The sequence below is a fragment of the Pangasianodon hypophthalmus genome, chromosome 11 (genome assembly GCF_027358585.1).
Source record: "Pangasianodon hypophthalmus isolate fPanHyp1 chromosome 11, fPanHyp1.pri, whole genome shotgun sequence".
NCBI classification, from domain to species: Eukaryota; Metazoa; Chordata; class Actinopteri; order Siluriformes; family Pangasiidae; genus Pangasianodon; species Pangasianodon hypophthalmus.
Window position 1 is genome coordinate 6729921 of NC_069720.1, and position 20356 is coordinate 6750276.

Consider the following 20356-nt stretch of genomic DNA (forward strand, 5'->3'; position numbering starts at 1 on the left):
TTTTGTCATATTCATCAACATTTCACAGCTAAATGAAGTGATGAGCTTTTGCACTTCCCTCACAGATTTCTCACTGATTTTCTTCCAGGGCACAAAGACACTGCAAGGCGACGGAGATGAAGACGAGGAAGAAGATGGTCTGATCCAGCCAGCTCAAGTGTTTGCACCCAAAAGTCTAATCCTGGTCTCCAGATTAGATTTTCCAGAAATATTCAGGGTAAAAAATAAAAACATGACTCTTGTATTCAATGTTGTTGCTACAGAACTTCCAATTTGTTTTTCCAATTTGTTGCCTTAGTGTGTCCAAATGGTGGCCTTGTTAACAACACTTCATCTGATGACCGCAGCAGCTAGCAGGTTTTTATTATCAGTGTGTGTCATTGCATTTTTAAAGCACTACAGCAGTACTTTTTCAGTAGTGGTGCATGTGTAGTTTTGTGGTTTTATTATATCTGCTCTTCATTTCCCATCCTCACATTTTGCTTCTCAGTTAATACTCCATGGCCTCTAATATCTGCGGTTGAATCACATTGGTCAGATGATTGATTAATTAACAATTTTGTTAAGGTTAATTAACAATTAAAAATTAATTTTGTAATCAACATCAACTCTGACACTAGTTCCAGATGGAACTCAGAGGTTTATATTAATGCACTTGTTTTAATACATTATCATTTCTATAATAACAACTAATTAACAAGGATTTGTATGGCAGAAGCCCACATGAAGTGAAGTGAAGTGACTTGTGGCCAAGTATGGTGACCCATACTCAGAATTTGTGCTCTGCATTTAACCCATCCAAGTGCACACACACAGTAGTGAACACACACACACACACACCGTGAACACACACCCGGAGCAGTGGGCAGCCTTTTTTTTTTTTTGCTGCAGCGCCTGGGGAGCAGTTGGGTTCGGTGCCTTGCTCAAGGGTCTCACCTCAGTCATGGTATTGAGGGTGGGAGAGAGCGCTGGTCATTCACTCCCCCACCTACAATCCCTGCCTGACCCGAGGCTCGAACCCCCAACCTTCACCTTCGGGTTGCAAGTCCGACTCTCTATCCATTAGGCCACGACTGCCCCCCTCACATAATCTAAATGGTGAGATTTTCTGTAAGGAGATGTTTATTTAACATTTATGGAAGGAGTCTCCAGTATCAACGCTTTGTAACAGTCAGAGATAAAGCTGTAACCTTAAACAAGAAAATCTTCAGGATGGAGAAGTTTACGCTTCTTTCTATTAACTACAAGAGAGAGAAAAAAGAGAGGATGTGAAGGAACGGTTGTTTATACCTGCTGTAATGTAAGTGAGGACAGGAACTCGTCTCGTAGGCCTTCCACAACACAAAATTTAACTATAAACGAGAATAAAAGTAAGATGTGTCATTCATTAATAAATAAAACGTTTAATTCTTGGCACATTGCTGTGTTATAAGAGGAATAAAACACCGAGAACAGAAATTGCGTCTTCGATAAACACATTAATATTCAGTTTAGCAAGGCACAGTTTAGGAAAGGAGCTATAGCAGGAACTATAATGATTCCTGAACTATGACCTAGCAAGGTCTGGCAAGCGAACAGCAGAGTTATATAACAGCTTTGCACAGTATTTTATTTTGTTCAGCTTTGTGTTTCCACATACCTGATTCTGAAAAGATTGTCTATGTACCAAATGAAAACTTTTGCAAAAGTTAACAGAAAGTAGCTACAGATTTGTTTTTCTCTGCCCTCCTTGTCTACTTTTTGGTGCCTTGGTTTTCCAGAGCCTGTTGTGGAAGATTAATTGTTGTGCTCTACTATTCATCAGATTGATGTCTGTAGAACTTCAGGCACATTCTTCCGACTGAAATTAGTCTCGGTGTTGGCATTTCCTGTTAGTGATGTTAAAACCCTATTAAATCTTACTGAGACCCTCTGAAATGCTTTGGTGTGTGTAATGTGCAACCAAGTAAGACTTCTTTTTCCAATCAGATGTGTGCTGTTAATTGTACCAGTGTGTTTTTGTGGGTATCTGTGTATACAGACTGACGGTCCTCTCTCCCTCAGGGCTGTTTGGGGCTGATCTACACCGTTTACATCGACAGTCTGAGCTTCCCTCTGGAGGGCCTCGTGGCAAACCTCCTCACGTGCACTGTGCCTACAGCAGGAGGCTCCCAGGTGAGACATTACTCAGCCAAACAACAATTCCTCAAATGCCTCTACCTCTGACCCACACAGGCTCAAAGGGGGAACGCCAGCACCACGGAGGGTCACTCGGGGTTAATTGGCTCGCTCGGGTCAGGCCAGAAGCGTGGCTGTGTCAGAGAGGAGGCGTCTTTTCTCACCTCCTGTATTTACACTGAAGAGTTTAGTTAGCTAGTCAGGGTCCTCATGCCAGATGTTAGGAATGTTTCACAATACACCCCAGCAGTGTTCTTTGCTAATTCAGAGGTGCCAACAGCTACATTTTAGCTGTATCATTTAAATTATTTTTGACATCTTGCTATGTCAGGAGGTGCCTGAAAACTAGACTTTTCTACTTTTTCAGCTAAAGCATATAAAAGTCACCTGGCAGAAAAGCCAAAGAATGAAAAAGATGCAGCATGTGAAAGGCACATTTTTTTCTGCCACTTTTGTGTTGCATTGTGTTTAACGCTATTCAGAAGGAATTAAATGTACATGGGGTCCTGGAATAATTTCCTATTTTATCCCCTGTGATTTTGTTTTCATCCGGATCGGCCACATCTGTTTTTTTCTCCATCCTCCTCTAAAAAAAATCGCAGGCCGAATTACCTGCTGCTTTTCACCAAACTCAAACTCAGTGCTCTTCTGATAATTTTAGTCTCGCCTGGATACACACGTCCGTGATTGTTGGGCAAAATTGTTGGATCACGTTGGACAAAATGATGTTTGACTGCTGCTGCTTGCTGTATTTAGTCTCGTAGCACGAGTATCACTAAACTTCTGCTGTTATAGCCCATCCTCCTCAAGATTCGGCATGCTGAGATGCTTTTCTGCTTACCGCGGATGTAACGAGTGCCTATCTGAGTGCTTATGTGAACCAGTCTGGCTGTTTTCCCATGACCTCTTGTCTCATGAATAAGGTGTTTCCACACACAGAACTGGATGTTTTTTTGTTTTGTTTGTTTCTCATTCCATTCTGCATGAACTCTAGAGACTTGTGTGTGTGTGTGTGTGTGTGTGTTTATGGGTGAAAATCCCAGGAGATCAGCAGTGCCCATCCGGCACCAACAAAAATGCCACGGGCAAAGTCACTAAGGTCACATTTTTGATGTGAATATTAACTGAAGCTCTTTCATGCATTCGTGTTAATTTTGTAACAGTTGTATAAAGTGTGCTTGTACACTCTGGTCCTGGTTTCATCTAAATGCAAACAATTCTGCAGATATTTGTGGTAAAAGTGTGTTTTTTTTCCTCTCTGCTTGCTTTCTTTTTAGGAATGCAAATGCCACCTCTGCATATTTAATTATTTAGTTGGTTGGTTAGTTTTTATGTGTCTGTCTTTTTTATTTTTGCTTCTAAATTGGTATCTGGCTTTGTGGTAACAGTCCCATCTAACAAAATTCCAATTGAACATCGCAAGCATCACAATCTGAACAGCTTGTAAGAAAAAAAAATCAGTTTAAGAACCAACGGAAAGAACGTAGGCCGATATGATCTGAAACAGGATCTCACATTTGGACCCTGAGAATAATTTACAGGTTTTGGTATAATGCACTGATACATTTCACAATCCCTCCTACAGCCGTTATTCTTCCCAGCTGCACAGTGAGCTCAAACAGAGCACAAGTTATAAACCGGAGGAACGGCGCAAACTCCTTCAACACGACTCAAACTTCCACTCTGAACGTGAGGGCTGGCAGCGTCCATCAGCGTCTCTCGTCCTGCCTTCACTTCACGTTTTGTTTTGTTCAGGGCTAAATGTCGCTCTGTAGAACCACACACAGAGAAAGTTTGCACTCTGCAGTTTGACTTTGACTCATATTGCTGTAGACAGCTGCTATACTTGCCAGTTTTATTTTTGGGGGAAACCTATGATTTTGGGTTTTCTCTGTGCTAAAATTAATTCGGTTGTGATGTGGGAACAGTATAGGATAAATTCGACATGACAGAGTACACAACCACTTTATTTTTTTAAACACGTAAAACCCTTGAAGTGATCTGAGAGCAGTGTGGTTCATAGCATTGCTATTCTTTACTCATCCTGCAGCATGACAGTGATTCACTCTTAAGTTGTGGCTTAAAGCTTCCTATAATTATGACTCTTTATTAACGTAACTCATAATGTAAAGCTTGTCATTAGATATGACAGTAACAGATCATTCAGTGGCATTGCCATGCTCATGCTGACCTCAGTGTTTGTGTCCATTTTTGCAGAAGCTCTTTTCTCTCGGAGCTGGAGACCGACAGCTGATTCAGACTCCACTAAATGACGACCTGCCTGTTACCAATAAAAGCATCGCTCTCCTCTTCCAGCAGCTAGGTGGGTCTTACTCACTCACAAGTCCATTATTCTACATCTGTTTCCTCTATTTATTCATCAGATGTTTCATCTTAACCAAATCAGATTTGTTACTTACTGTTTAACATTTCATTTATAATCATGACTATGTATTGTATTAAAAATGCTTGATGAAATTGATGCATTGATTAATTAAACGCTGCAAAAAATGATATATTAGTGAGTGAAGATATCTTGAATAAAGGATAAGATATTTAATATTTCTGACTAGCAGCTCACTGGACCTGACTAGCAGCTCACTGGACCTGATGAGCAGCTCACGAGACTTGACTACTAGCTTGACTACTAGCAGCTCACTGGACCTGACGAGCAGCTCACTGGACCTGACTAGCAGTTCACTGGACCTGATGAGTAGCTCACAAGTCTTGACTACTAGCTTGACTACTAGCAGCTCACTAGACCTGACAAGCAGCTCACTGGACCTGAATAGCAGCTCATTGGACCTGTCTAGCAGCTCACTAGACCTGACTAGCAGCTCACTAGACTTGACTACTAGCTTGACTACTAGCAGCTCACTAGACCTGACTAGCAGCTCACTAGACCTGACGAGCAGCTCACTGGAATTGACTAGCGGCTCACTAGACTTGACTACTAGCTTGACTACTAGCAGCTCACTAGACCTGACTAGCAGCTCACTAGACCTGACTTGCAGCTCACTGGACCTTACTACTAGATTGACTACTAGCAGCTCACTAGACCTGACTAGCAGCTCGCTAGACCTGACTAGCAGCTCATTGGACCTGACTAGCAGCTCACTAGACTTGACTAGCAGCTCACTGGACTTGACTTGCAGCTCACTGGACTTGACTAGCAGCTCACTGGACCTGACTTGCAGCTCACTAGACTTGACTACTAGCTTGACTACTAGCAGCTCACTAGACCTGACTAGCAGCTCATTAGATTTGACTAGCAGCTCACTGGACCTGACTAGCAGCTCAGGTCTAGCAGCTCACTAGACTTGACTAGTAGCTCACCTGAATTGACTACTAGCGTGACTACTAGCAGCTCACTAGACTTGAATATTAATTCACTGGATTAATCATTATAGGATTTGACTAGTAGTTTATTAGACTTGACTAGCAGTTTGTTCGACTTGACTAACAGTTCATTGGTCCTGACTAACAGCTCATTGGACTTAATTAGCAGTTTACTGGAGTTGACTAACAGTTCCTTAGATGTGACTAGCATTTAATTGGATTTGTCGATTCACTGGAATTGATAAGCAGCTCATTGGGCATGATTAGCATTAAAAAAAAATCTTTGGGGTTAACATTTACAGAAATAGGATTGGTATGAGGTAGTCGTTAGCTGTTTGAGTTTAAGGAGCCCATGTTGTTGTTTCTGGTGGTTGCTTTGCTTCTGTGTGTGTTCTATAGAGTACACAGACCATAAATCTTTTTTAAGGTGATGATTGAGAAGAGTAAACTCATGTCCTCTTGGTGTCCTCACGAGGATATTGTGCAATAATCCTATAAGTGCACAGTTTTACAACGTCTGCTCTGACATGTGGTTGTGCAATGTTTTCAAGCACATTTTGTACATTTTGTACATTTTGTTATACATGAGGAAAAGTCAAAGGAAACATCAAACAATTTCAAGGAGTGGAAATAATTCTCCCGTCTCATGAAATGAAAGTGCTGAAAGTGCAGTATGGCCTGAAAACGATAGGTAGTGACCTCCTTTGGAATGCTCTAATAGTTAGCATGCGTAGATTTGGAGACATTCATAAACGTTTATCAGCGATGCACTTATCTGGACATTATTAAAAGGCAGAGAGCTTGTGTGACAGACAAATTATCCGCACCTTGACTCTCTCCTGAGCCTGGCTTACGTCAAACGCACGTGTTTCACGTTCACCGAACTTGAGACAACAGCCGTGATTAGCCTCATATGTGTAACATCTAAATGTGAATTCTAGAATATTCAGCAAGCACTTCATGCTCTGCCACACGTCAAGTGTGTTTGCGTGCTCCGCTAAAGCCAAGACATCGTTGTGCTGAAATGCAGCGAGGCTTTCTCTTTGTCACGCGACATTTCATAGGTGAATGAGTTTGAAACCAACACCAACAACAAACACGCACTCTGAAAAATGTATCTTCCCGCTTGAACTTGAAAAACCTTTAGGAACACTTGAAAACAGGATTCACTGGAAGTGATGACTTGGTCGCTGTTCATTTTGGCACAGATCGACTTGAACTGTTGAACTTTTATTCATCTGAACTATACGATATCAACATACCGAGAATATTTACGGATTGATGAGATTAATAATGTGCTCTCAAAGCGAATGATTTACTGAAATCCACTAAACATTAGGAGCAAAGTGCTGTTTTTTTCTGCTTCTTCTTTTTTTTTTTTTTTTTCTTCCATGCCACATAGCCCTTTCTCTGTGAACCATGCAGCATGCTCCAGCTTCCCCATCTGACACACACCAGCGTGAGAATAGCATAGTCTCCAGAGACCACTGACTCGCTTAATAGTTTGTGAAAAGCCTGAATTAAGATTGATGTTTGTGGCTGCCTGAAACAAACCACAGAGCCTGGAAGCTCGTCAAGTTGGTCATTACCTTTTATTTTTGTTTATCATGCGGTTCTAGAGCGTGCTAAAACAGCTGAGAAAGTTGGAGCACAAGTGGGAGGTAACTAAGGGAAAAAATCCTTCAAGGAGCTACTGATGCCATTCATTACATTCAAAAAATGCAAGTTCATTTTCCAGTAAAGTGTTTTATTACTTGTTTACCACAGAAGTTTAACAACGAATACAAATATATGTTTATTAACGAACACATCATACTTTTTATCCATTTATCTCTTACGTTATAGCAGCTGTAAACAGTCGTTCCCACACCAGCCTCTCTTTTTTCTCTTTTGTGTTAATAAGATTCAAAAAATTGCAGATTGTTGTGTTACTGGAAAACTTTGTTACGGCTTTGTTACAGCTTTACTGTCAGCTACAGCTTTAATTGTAAGATTCGGTGACTTCTTCTCACTTCTTTGCTATTATTGTTTCGCTGTGACTGCGATGTTTTTCTCCTTCCATAACCAATCAGAGCATCGTGAGGTAAACTACCAGAGGTCCGAATCCCAAATCCCATGACTCGTCTCCGAATCGGTCCCAAGTCAAACTTCGAGAACGTGGTCCAGCCTCGTCTTGTTCTGCAGGAAGCGCAGACCTGGCGGAACAGGAAGTAGTTCGTGTGCAGTGTGCCCTCGGCTTGTTGTCTGCCGGCCTGCATTTATTTGGGGTCGGAAATGGACCCCTGTTTCCAGCTGATAAGTAAATACCTCAAGGTCGGGGAGACAGAGGACAATGTGTGTGGCTGGATATCTCTCAGATTATGAAACCTGTTGTCTTCTGTTTAGCTGATGCAATGAAGCATTTATTCCGCCAGAGGCCAAGGACACCAGCTGGGGATGTAAACATGGTGGAGTTGAAGGCAGATATAAATCTGAAATATTACATTCTTCCTTGAGAACTCATTATTTTGCTTCATGGCTATTTGTGAACGGTAATAAAGTTTTCTGGAAGGTGTGCATCCCAGGAAGTCAGTTGTTGTAACAGTGACAAAAAAGTGCCTGTTCATTTCCCAAGCTCTTCATCCTTCATGTTTGTCATTTGTAGCTCAGCTCCTGCTCGTGTTCATATCATGTTCCTGTTTGTTAGTGACTGTTAGACTTTGACACATAGCTGCACCGCTGACCCTGGGCCATTCTTGCGGATGCCTCTGTCACTGTTTGGCCCTCTCGATCTTTCCCCAACCTGTGATTAATGATCTCCTTGGTATGTTGATAACAAACAATAACAGGAACTGTAAACCATTTCTCTCCTCCTGACTGTCGATTTGCTATGTCCTTTTATTTATATTGTTTACAAGATGCATAAAGCCTGCTATCCTGTGAACATATTGTGATTATACGGCTGACTATGAAGCGATGATTTATGTGGAACGTGAGCTGCTATGATTGCTTTCAGTATAGCGTGAAATTATTCTGCGTTCCAGGACCCTTGTGTCACGCCCGGGTTGACTTGCCTGGTTCACATTATGCCGGACATTTGGTCTTTGTTTTGGCCATGTTTGTGACTGCCTCATGGGTTAGAAATGAAATAATCAGCATTTTTACTAGACTTTAGCATAACGCCATTCGTGACTCTCGTCTCGAAAACAACACTTTATTTTTAGAAGGATTTTGTAATTCATAGCAGAGTGTTCGGTCAATAGGCGTATCCTAAGAGAATGCATATTAATGGGATTTTTATGTTGTTGATTTCATTTCAGGCATCCAGAATGTTCTGAGTCTTTTTTGTGCAGTTCTGACAGAACACAAGGTTCTGTTCCACTCCAGCAGCTACCAGAGACTCGGGGAGGCCTGTCGAGCTTTAGAAGCCCTGATGTTTCCTCTCAAATACAGGTGTGTAAAGAAAAGAAAATAGGACACAATTCCACAGAAAGAAACACATAATCTCTCTGCATCCTTTTTTTATTAAAACTAAATCTCACAGTCTGTGTCTGTTTCGCTTCGCATAATAGCATCCTGAAAGTATGATTGTAGGGCAGTAACATTAATTCCTAAGTTGTGGATAAAGGAACTGAATGGAAATTTCCAGAATATTTCCAGTGGGAATGTTATCACATGCTACTGTGCCATGTGCTCATTTTAGCTTTTTTTTTTCCAAGAATTAGAAAATTAGAACAGTTTCCTTGCTCAGGTGACACCTTGTGACTTTTGCATCTGACTGAGTAAATGACTCATTTTATTTTACCATCCCCCTTTGTTACTGAATACATTTGAGGACAAAAAGTTCAGACATTTAGTGTAGGTTAGGTGTCACAAATGTACCTTCATTATCACAAGTAACAAAAATGATGTAAAATATTAATAGTAGGAAAAAAATCACTGTTTGTTTTTTTGTTTTTGTTTTATTTTATTATTAATCATATTTTATTGTAGTTTTTTATTTATTTGTTTATTTTGATGATTTAGGTATTTATTTTTTGATAAAATATTTGTTCCACTCTTTGTGTCTTTTAGTGAAAAAAAAAAACACTAATTTGTTTTCTTTTTCCAAATTTTCTTTTCTGTCTTTGAGTGACACACAAAAAAAAAAACGCTAGTTAGTTTTTTGTCATTTCTTTTTTTCGTTTTAAAGAGTTTTTCCCAATTATTTTGTTTTTTCTTATTTAATTTAATTTATTTTTGTTTTTTCTGGTAAATCTTTTTTCTCCCACTCTTGGTTGTGTCTTTGCTTTTCACTCCATTTAGTTTTCTTTTGTCATAATGGTCTCTAGTGCTGTGGAAGGTCAAAATGTATTATTATTATTATTATTATTATTATTATATCCTAATATGGTTTCAGTAGGAAAGCTTCATTAAATGGACTCAGATTTCTCTTCCATCACCTGATAACCCACCCAGAAACCCGGGGTGGTACAAACATTTGCACTTCATCCAGTGTTCGTCCAGCATTAACTCACAAATCAGAATTGAAACATGTATAAAGGTGGACTGTGCTGTGATGCAGTGCAATCCAAATGTAGATGCTACAGTAGCTTTGTGAGAATAATCTACTATAAGATGTTTGTTGTTGACCTCCAGCAGCGGTAATCCCCTGCCTCTCTGATTTTTGCACTGCAGCTACCCGTACATTCCCATCCTCCCGTCTGGGCTTCTGGAGGTCCTCAGCTCACCCACGCCCTTTATCATCGGGGTGCACTCCATGTTCCAGAGTGAAATTCAGGATCTGGTGAGTTCGGGGTATTATACTGTTATAATATATTTTGATCAACGTTCATGTCCCTAACGTGTTTGTCGTGGGGCAATCACAGCTGGACGTGATCACTGCTGACCTGGACGGAGGAACGATAAAAGTCCCAGAGTGTATCCATCTGTCTCAGCTCCCCGAGCCTCTCTTACACACTACACACAGCTCGCTATCTATGGTGAGTCCCCCTTACACACTGTAGCTTCTCACCCATATACACTCAACGCTGATTTGGCATTCACATGAAAACTTCTGTATTGACTGACTCAGCGCTCATCACTTCTAATCACTCCTTTGCAGCTAAAGCAATAAACTCATATTTCTTCACTCTGACTGCTTCCAGGTTTTGCACCCAGATCTGGAGATAGCTGATAACGCCTTCCCTCCTCCGCGCTCCGCTCCGTCCAACCTCAAACTGCTGGTAAGTGTTTCACTAATAACCCCCCAGCCTGCCCTCCTGACCTCTGAGGTTGCTTTTTAATGCAACATCGTTGAAAAGGATTCAACTTCAAGATGAATATCTGGTTTGATATGCTGGTTGCAGAAGATGGTGTTATCAGTTATCTGCTCTCCAGGGGGGCTGAAAAAATGTTTCAGCGAGTTAGGAGGTGATTTAAGAGTTTAGCCTCTTTCATTAATGGCTCTATTTTTGAACGTTTGTTAATGTCTCTGACTCATGACAGTTAACTTTCTCTCTTTTGCTCTCTCTGTCTCTGACTGGCAGGATAAGGAGGTGAGAGCGGTCTTCCTGCGCTTGTTTGCACAACTGTTTCAGGGCTACAGGTCCTGTCTGCAGCTCATTCGCATCCACTCCGAACCCGTGATTCACTTTCACAAGGTGAGAGACGGCGCGCCAGGCCAAAGCACTCTGACATTAACCTCTGCCTATGGGGAGGGTTTATGAGGGTCCACCAGTGAATAATTACTGTAACCGTCCTAGTCCTCTTCAAACCGGTCTAGACTCGCGCTTGCTGGCGTGTAATGCATTTCGTATGTTTTGTTCACAAAATTCTTTTCCGCCTACAGCACACAATTATTTGGTGGATTTTGAAGTAATCAGTCTAAATCAGCCACTAAGAAAACAGAAATTGCTTTATTGCTTGACGATGATGATTATCCCCCTCCAAGCGCCCCGCTATGAGCACTTGCTGCTTTTAAAACATCATTTTCATTTCACTTTTAGTCACCTGACCTCTGAAATATTTAGCTAGCTGTCTCTTATTTCGCAATAAATTCATGCCATACATTATATTCGCATTTTTATAATGATGCCTAATTAAATATAATTAGTCCCAGAACCCATATTACGTATTAATACTTAATGTTAAGCAAGAATATTACATGTCCAAAACCTAAATATGTGCATATAGTGCACTATGTAGAGTGTGTAACATAATTATATATTAAACAGGGAGCCATTTGGGATTCATGCAGACAAGCTCAAGATGTCATATGTTTATGTTGAACATAAAGCGTAAGAAATCCAATCTAAATAGCAGCGTCATTACAAAATTACTGTGGATAAATAAATGAAAAATGATTCTGAAACACATGATCTAAGGCAGTATTTAAAAAAAATAGGGTCATTCAGCATTTTTGGGGTAATTAAAATCAGCATGCCAGTTTGAAATTAGTTTTACAGTCTAAGCCCGTGTAAAGGTTTGATTTTTTTCAGTCTTTTCCGGTCCGTACAAAATAAGTATCGTCTGCGTGTCCTGCTGCTTTTTGTGGAGACACAGACCCATAAATTATCACTGAAGTGTCCTGAGGCTGGTGGGGAAAAAAATGGCCGCCTTTTCATAAACGGTTCTGGAGTACAGGGATAAACCGGGAGATAAGCAGGAAGCCATGCTTTAGTTCATGAGACAGTGACTCGGCTGTAAGAGCCGATATTATCTCCTCGCATTAGTTCAAAAATTCTCCGTCCTGTGAAGAGCCACATGCAAAGAATCAAAATGGCACTCGTTTGTACGTGTTTGCGTGCTCGCCCACACACCCCCTCCCAGCGTTGTTTTTATTTGCTTGGGAGGTCGTTTCCACAACAACATCTCTGCACATCCTTCTCCGAGCACCCCACATGGCTCAGATTATGGCAGAGGAATGCAGCATGTTTCCCCATTAACTCTCAAGCATCCCTGTGTGCCAGCTGCACTGAGGCCCAGCGCTTTGCTCCATCCGTCTCACTCACCCCTTCGACAAATACGCTCCCTCACTGCAGTCATCTGTTTATAGTATGAAGTCGTCTAATCATTTTTTATCCACACAAACAGCGGCGGCTCTCAGGAATGCTGCGGCTGATCACGCTCTTTGTTTCTAGTTTAGATAAGTCATTCTGTATCACTTGAATCATGAGACATATGGAGTTTTAGCGCCACACTTTTTATAATAGGGATTTTCCTGGAGACTGTGAACTGTGACTCATTGATTGAGCATGCCACAACGTTTGACATCTTTGTTCCTTTTTTTTTTTTTTTTTTGCTGCAGGCTGCCTTCCTGGGCCAGCGTGGCCTGCTCGAAAACGATTTCTTGCCCAAGGTGTTGGACAGCATGGCCTTCGCCGGGTTTGTGTCAGAGAGAGGGCCTCCGTACAGGGCCTGCGATCTCTTTGACGAGGTGAAGTGCAGCACTCTTTTGTCCCTTCCCCCAAAACCCCTTTTTTTTTTTGGTTTTGGTCATGTCATTCTCAATGGATGAGCAAGCTCATTTTTTTTAATTACTGATTCAATAATTTAGCAAGTATTATATCTGCAAGATGTCTGAGAATCCTCAAGTAGATGTAGACTGAGATGACTCTCCTGCTGTTATCTTGCTAGTTGGTGGCTTACGACATGGCGCGTTTTAAGGAGGAAGAGGAGAACCCAGGCAAACTGCAGAAGCACATGAGAGAGCTCTCCGAGCAGCTTTACCGCAATGTGAGCACATAAAACTCAGCCTCATGACCTTTTTCCTTCAGGCTGTCCATCTCTACCTCTCTCCTTCTCTCTCTCTCTTCTGACCTCTCTTTCTTCACTCCATCTGGTTGTCCTTTCGAACAAATTTCTCTGTTTTTCTCTTTCCTGCTCTGCTGCACTGTGTTGATTAAGCACCGTGATTCTGCCAAATATTTGACCACTGATGCTCTCGACATGGACATTTCAGTTAGGACTAAGGGTTTGTTTATTGAACTTTTAAGCATCTGCAGAGTAGCTTGGCTCAAGAGGATCTCTATGATTAATGCAGGCATTTTTACTGCTTGCCATCACTGCAGTTTTTATTCCAGGTATATCCTGGGTTCACTCGCTGTGTGTTTGCTCCTCAGGAAAATCCCAACCCTCATATGGCCTTCCAGAAGGTACCTCGGCCCAGCGAGGGCTCTCACCTGCGCATGCACATGGTGCCGTTTCCCCTGATAGAGGAGCAAAAGGTTGGGGAGCTCATGCACGAGAGCCTGGCCAAACAAAACCATTCCAACATCAGTACGCGAGTCGAGAAGAAGTGTGTGGTTCCTGCAGGTCCCCCTGTGGGTGAGTACCAAAAGCACCAGGTAGGTCATGAATTACATTCTTCTGAATATTTATTCTAAGGACCTGGAGAACACTGAGCTGGTGCTCGATAAATTGCATAAGGTATAAAACACTTTGGGTTATGCTATTATAGGAAAACAATCAATGAAGTGGTGGTGTGCTTGAGAGTTGATTATTTTTCTATAACAGCATGTCTTTCATTCCACTTATACAACAGCAATTTGCCAACAATTACAAATTTTTTATTTATTAAAGAACATGACATACTTTTTATCCATTTATAGTTACCTTTAGTGATGTGACTAAAGGTAACTATAGTGTTGTGACTGTTACCTCTGACTCCTCAATACAAGTACAAGTTGTTACTATAGAAATGACATCGCTAATTAGCACCAGAGCTACTGTCATAGAAAATTAATCAACATTTTCTGGCCAATCAGGACTGAGAACTCAACAGCAATATGGTATAATACTTATTATACATTATGATGATCACTAATTAGGGTTAGTGTTTTCCAGACCAAACAAAAGGCCACTTCCAACCATTTTATTCTTGTGAAGTTGAATCTTTTAGTGTTTAACAGACCCTGTGTTCTCTGTCTCTGCATTTCAGTGTCAATCACAGGGAAGACTAGCTCAGTGTTTAACAGCGCCCGGCGCCTGGAGGTGGTACGAAGCTGCATCGGCTTTATCTTTGACAACAAGACGCTGGAGACCGAGAAGGTGAGTGAAGCAAAATAGCAGCAATAATGCAGATTACGCACACGCATGCACACATCTGGACCAAGATGGTCCAGAGATTAGACTGTATTACTCATGGCATTAGAATGGATATCACCATCAAAAATCCATCTGGGAGTCGTACACATGCAGCAGCTGAGGAGTGAAAAAGGGTGAACAAACAGTCACACATACTCCTCTTATCTCCCTCTCTTCCCCCTATCCCCCTATCCCAAACAGAAATATTATTCTAACATTAACTGGCGGCATTGTTTGCTTTACATTTTCTTCAGCCAAATAAATCTGTAAACCACCTAAAGCACAGGGGTTGCCAAGATCTTATCTGAATCTTTTTTTTTCGGATGGATTCCCCTTATAACAGCTGTGGGATGGTAGCCAGTTCCTTCACGCACCCATTATGTTTAATATAAAAGCCTTCACTCCTTGGTGGCTACAAAAATGCTGAACTCCAAGCTAACTGCTCCACGGAGCCAGTAAAGCCATCACCACCGTGTAGCCATTTCCACACCACTGATATGAAAATCTGGACTGAGCGCTAGCAGAGCAGCCAGAGGTTTCACCGGTGTCCATAAATGTTATGTGATACAGTTGGATATTGGCTATATTGTAATGTTTTTTTAATGAATTGTTCCAAGCCTCAATATCAAAAGCACCTTTCCACATTTAATATTATAAATTACAAATTAAAGGAAAACCACAGCTTGATTTTGACGATGCTATGGGGGCATTTATTTATTTTGCTTACATTAGTGTTGGGTCAACCTGTTCCCTTAGAGTGAAGCATCACTGCAAATATACACGATGAAACCTCTCTATCCCAGTGGGCACATTTTTAGTCCGAGCAATCTCAAACACCATCATCAAAACACCAACCGAGTGAATGGTAGTGTTCATTGCTTCAGTGATGTATAGAATCTAGTGCTTTGTACGGGCCTGATACCTTCATAACATACTTCATGTTGGCTTTTTGTTTGGTTTCTGTCTATAGAGGGAACCACAGAGGGGTGGGAGGTGCTAAATTTCCAGAAAGAAATGTTGTGGTGTCGTGTATATATGTATGTGTGTGTGCTGTGGTCCATGTTCATTTTACTGATACCATACCAGGAAAACAGGAAATACTAAAAATAAATATGTACATTATGAGCTTTATTAACTTTTTTCCAACAAAAAAACTGTTGAATGATGGACAGTGTCAGAAGAGTTATGGAGAACCTTATGAATGGAGACCAAATAATAACCAGTGCTGACAGAACAGGTGGAAGCTCTGGGTTTTGTGGGGTTTTTTTGGTGCTGAGTGAGATATGAATGCGGTGTTGTTGTTGGTGTCGTGTCCAGGCTCTCCCTGCAGCCCTGCGCGCCCTGAAAGGCAAAGCGGCTCGACAGTGTCTGACCGAAGAGCTCAGTCTACACGTGCAGCAGAACCGCGCCATCCTGGACCACCAGCAGTTCGACCACATAGTGCGCATGATGAACTGCGCTCTTCAGGTGGGACACGTCACATACCTGCACTCACAATTACACGACTTGGAGAGCATGCTTACAATCCTGTAAAAGATACTTAATCAAACAAAGTTGCAATTTTGCAGCTCTTTCTTAAAACTCATGACTTCCTTACCTATTTTCCTTAAGGTATTTAAGAGCTAAACCACAAACGATACCAGCAGAGACACTCTAATAGCTATCATTTCCACATTTAGCTAGTGAGACCCCCAGCTGTCTTTTCATAAATTAAAGCCGTCTGATGTCTGTGACGTCTGCGATGCCATGTAATGGGTACAGAGGTGGGCAGACGTGTGTGCTACCATTTTATTACTTTAATTCGCTCAGACTTTGCAGTATCATCATTATGACTTCTTTTACTTATGACTTCTTTGAATATACATGGAGAAGTGATTTGGGTTAGTTATGGCACTTTGGTTTATATCGAGTTTGTAATTTATGACTGTTTGAGAGAACAAATCACCAGATTCCCATGAAAGTCCTGTTTTTTTTTTTTTTTGTTTTTTTTGTTAGTGCGTTATTAAAAATTTCCCCTAAATTTTTATGGTATTCTTCTATAAACTGTCATGTTACCATCAATCACAGCGTAACGAGATCCTGCTGGTAGTCCTTTGTTTTACAGCTCCACATCACGAGGTTGGGGGATTTTAACAGCGCGGCGCCGTTTTACTAGTGCGCAGCTTTTATGGAGTCACTTTGAGTTCCTGGCATATTTTGGTGCTCTGAACCTGGGTGAGGTTATTAGCCCCAACATCTGCAGCTGTAGTGGACTTGAGCACTGCAGCACTGCAGGATCACTGGATGTGGGAGCTATAAAAGCAGTCAGGGGCACGACGGCTCGAGCTGTTCACGGTTTGCGTCTATGACAGGAGGTCAAATATGCGCTCTCTAATGTGTTTTTGCCCCTCAGTGCAATATTTGGAAAGGCTTTGGTATGTCACCTCGTTAGATTGCTGACCCTCTCGTGTGTACTGGATTGAGGCCGGGGGGGTTGGGGGGGCTAATCCCGGAGGGAGACTACGATATTGTTAGTGAAATTTGTAGTGAACAAAATATCTGTCATGTTTATCTTTGATATATTTAATCACAAGGATGACCACCATGTGATTCCTGTAAAACAAGAATGACTGTTAAGCATATATTACTGGTCAGTCCTACTCTTAACAATACTAGACAATGATTCTGCTTGTAGTGACATATGACTTATAGTCATCTGGAAGTCTCACCAGGAAAAATCTTAGAATTCTTATCAAATATTAACGTGAAGGACCTTATATAGCTGCTGTTGGTGACACTGTTGGAATGTTGTGAAATTTTATCTTTGTAATATTGTAAGAATTCACAGAATATTTTACCTGCCTTGATCTTGCCGTGAAAATAGCCATTGATGCGGTCATGGCATTAAAAGAACAATAAATGAAATAATCACGTGGATGTCACAGTTTAATAAGGCAAAGGGTGCCTATTTTTTTTTTTTTTATTATTGAAAGCAGGTTTCCTTGAAATAGTTGAAACAATGCCAGAGCTTTCTGTATATAATGATGTGCATGAAATCCAAACTCAGCCATCATGCGCACTTAATGATGACGACTAACAGCATGGCAGACGATATAGCGTTCTACACAGCGTCCATTGACTTCACGTAGATTTACAGATACAGAATTAGCAAGGAATGCTTCTGAGTCATGTAACGAACATAACATTTTGCAGAATTTGCAGCAGGCCATTTTTTTCCCCCTTCACATTGGGCCTCCGTTTTGTGTCAAGACCATCTTTCTGAAGTTACCGGCACATGGAGACGTTCTAATGGAAGCCACCTGACCGATAGTAGAGCGCAATCGTTAACTGCAGCAACGATAAAAGTCTCATCCACGAGAGGCCGCGATGTCAGTGTGTATGTTCACGCCACCCCAAATGGGAAATAATCAGCGCTGGACTGCACGCAATGTGTTTCAAGGAATGTCTCAATGGATGTAACAGATATCACTTTATATTACAGACACAGTTACTGCTTAAAACATTCACATTTTTGCTTTTACAGTTGCGTAGTCATAAATCTTCCTGTGTCACCTCCATTTAATAGACACATGTCAGTGTTTGGAGAACTTGCACAGATTTGCACTAGGCACCTGTAGCAGCGTTAATAAACGCCATCTTAGATGAAAAAAAAAATGTTTTTGGAGCATGCACATAGTTTTAATTCTTTCACATTTCCAAACCAGGCTTTATTTTTAAAAGCATGGCACTGTTTGGTTACACTGTAGATAATAAAAATTATTATCCAAATATGCAGTCTAAATATTAGTCGCATACTATAGGTGTGTGTGTGGCCAAAAAAAATTAGAGAAAGCATTAGAAGAATTTTTTAATTATTTCAAATTCCTCTTTTAGTTAATATTCCACTTTAATTTTTGCTCCTGTATTATATTATTCCAAACATCTATTGCAAAATGATCTTGCAAGGAGCCGGGAGTCGATGGATTAGTTTCAGATGAGCTGGAAACGAAACAGAAATAGCGGATAGCTTGCTCTCTTTAATTGTTTTCATATCTCACTCTGAGCAATCTCATCGCCTCGCTTCATCACAAGAAAAGGGAGGGCCGGCACAAAAAGTGCTGACATACGACAGCCAGCAGCGGTGCCAGTACTTGTTCATGAGATATGCATGTAATGACCTCGACGCTTAAAAATGAGCACACACATACACAGCCCCGTGGAGAAAAGATCTGCTCCTCGTTTTTGGCTTATCAGCTGCCTTGTCACACATGTCAATGTTGTAATCGAGCATAATAGCTCATTAGTGTAAATAGACTGACTACAGTTTGCCTATCTGCGAACAATACAGTGCATTCCTGCACATACTCCTAGTGAGGTCAAGGCATTATGGGATCCACATGTCGCCCTGGCTGCCGTCATGGACAGAGGTCTGGCTTGTTTTTCACTATAGGTGACAAGTCTGTTCATTCCTCTGTTATGTCAGTGTGCTGGTTTCACTAGGATATATTTTTCCAGGAACAACGGTGCACATTATAGTTACATAAGTTACAGGCTGTATGTTAGATCAGAGGTGAAATAAAATTCGCCACATGGGAGAAAAATTATGCTCCGTTCGCTCTGATAGACTTCTCTAAAATCCATGACCATGTGTTTCTATGTGCAAGTTATACCCACATGTGCATTAAATCAGCTGGATATTTATGCACAGCCATATGTGAAGCTGTTGGAGCCTTCTCTGGAGCTCCACAGGCTATTTCTAGACAAGCCGGAGATGGAGACAACCAAAAGGCACAACCCTGTCACTCAGCGCTCGTCATCCCGAGCACTTAAGTGATCAGATATAGTGCTTAAAAGCTTGAGAGAACACATTTGTCAGCAGGAGGCTTTCGTCTTGTCTCCAAGCACTTTGAGATGAGCTGGAGGTAACTGGAAGCGATGGTGCCTGCTCTGCTCATTGTCAATCTCCTCCTCAGCACTGTCTATGTTAATGAGCACATGCTTATGACCACTAACACAGACGCTGCTGAGGAGGAGATGGATCATAAACAGAGCAGGCACCATCGCTTCCAGTTAACTGCATTCCCAAATCGACACGGAGCATCTGTTGTCGGATTTGGATGTCACGAGTCAGATGTGGATGCTATGAATATACATTGGTTTTGCTGTGCAGAAAACACATGTGACTCGATCTGATTTCTTGTTATTGGAGGCGCCGCATCTGCAGGTGGGGTCAGCTCAGGTTGGGTTGGTGGCAGTCGCTCTTTCCTTTTTGCACAACTTCTTGGAAAACAAGTGAGCTAATAACAAAGCCGTTGTGTTTTACATTCCTGTGGTGCTTACCGTCATCCTGTTTCGTTTTTACACCAAAGCACGAGGACAGCTTCAGGGCAAATGCCGCTCGACTGTAACTGTTTAAGCAGACTAGAAATGATGAGTCGATAATAATCACAGCCTCATATAACAAATATGTTAATAAGTCTAATAGTAGTATTTAGAGTAGAATGTTGTTTGGATTTGTTCTAATGGGTGAGTTATAGCTACAGCCATGGCCAGCTCAGGGACAGGATGTTGAGCAAGACAAGCAGAGACCCTGCAGGGCGACAGAGTGCAAATTCATCCTGGCATCCCAGCCATTTCCTGCACAGTGACAGATGACCAAGCTGTGAGACAGCACCCACTCTGTTCCTTGTGCCGGAATCTGTTTCTTAAGGCTGTGCCTGCGGCTGGTGTTTTGCAGAAATAGTCTGTTTGCATTCTTAAGTGTTCTTTGTGTGTCCTTCTGAGGAAGACTTAAACGTTTTCTTTCACATTGTAGAAATGATCACCCCCTAGCGAC

At 41.5% G+C, this 20356-nt stretch overlaps 2 protein-coding genes across 4 annotated transcripts in view; both read left to right on the forward strand.

The window, feature by feature from the left end:
- Nucleotides 1–20356, forward strand: part of sbf2 (SET binding factor 2) — a 126619-nt gene that overhangs the window by 49699 nt on the left and 56564 nt on the right. For all 3 annotated transcript variants that reach the window (XM_034308662.2, XM_026930509.3, XM_026930510.3), the window contains exons 4-16: nt 89–217; nt 2044–2154; nt 4375–4480; nt 8796–8928; nt 10153–10261; nt 10344–10457; nt 10623–10700; nt 11004–11117; nt 12764–12892; nt 13093–13191; nt 13578–13782; nt 14396–14505; nt 15859–16008. In XM_034308662.2, coding sequence (XP_034164553.2) covers nt 89–217; nt 2044–2154; nt 4375–4480; nt 8796–8928; nt 10153–10261; nt 10344–10457; nt 10623–10700; nt 11004–11117; nt 12764–12892; nt 13093–13191; nt 13578–13782; nt 14396–14505; nt 15859–16008 — 1587 coding nt within the window. The remainder of the gene's footprint in view (nt 1–88; nt 218–2043; nt 2155–4374; nt 4481–8795; nt 8929–10152; nt 10262–10343; nt 10458–10622; nt 10701–11003; nt 11118–12763; nt 12893–13092; nt 13192–13577; nt 13783–14395; nt 14506–15858; nt 16009–20356) is intronic.
- Nucleotides 4487–8151, forward strand: LOC128319156 (uncharacterized). Its single transcript, XM_053237868.1, has one exon. The coding sequence runs from the start codon at nt 4768–4770 to the stop codon at nt 5473–5475; it is 708 nt and encodes a 235-aa protein (XP_053093843.1). The 5' UTR covers nt 4487–4767; the 3' UTR covers nt 5476–8151.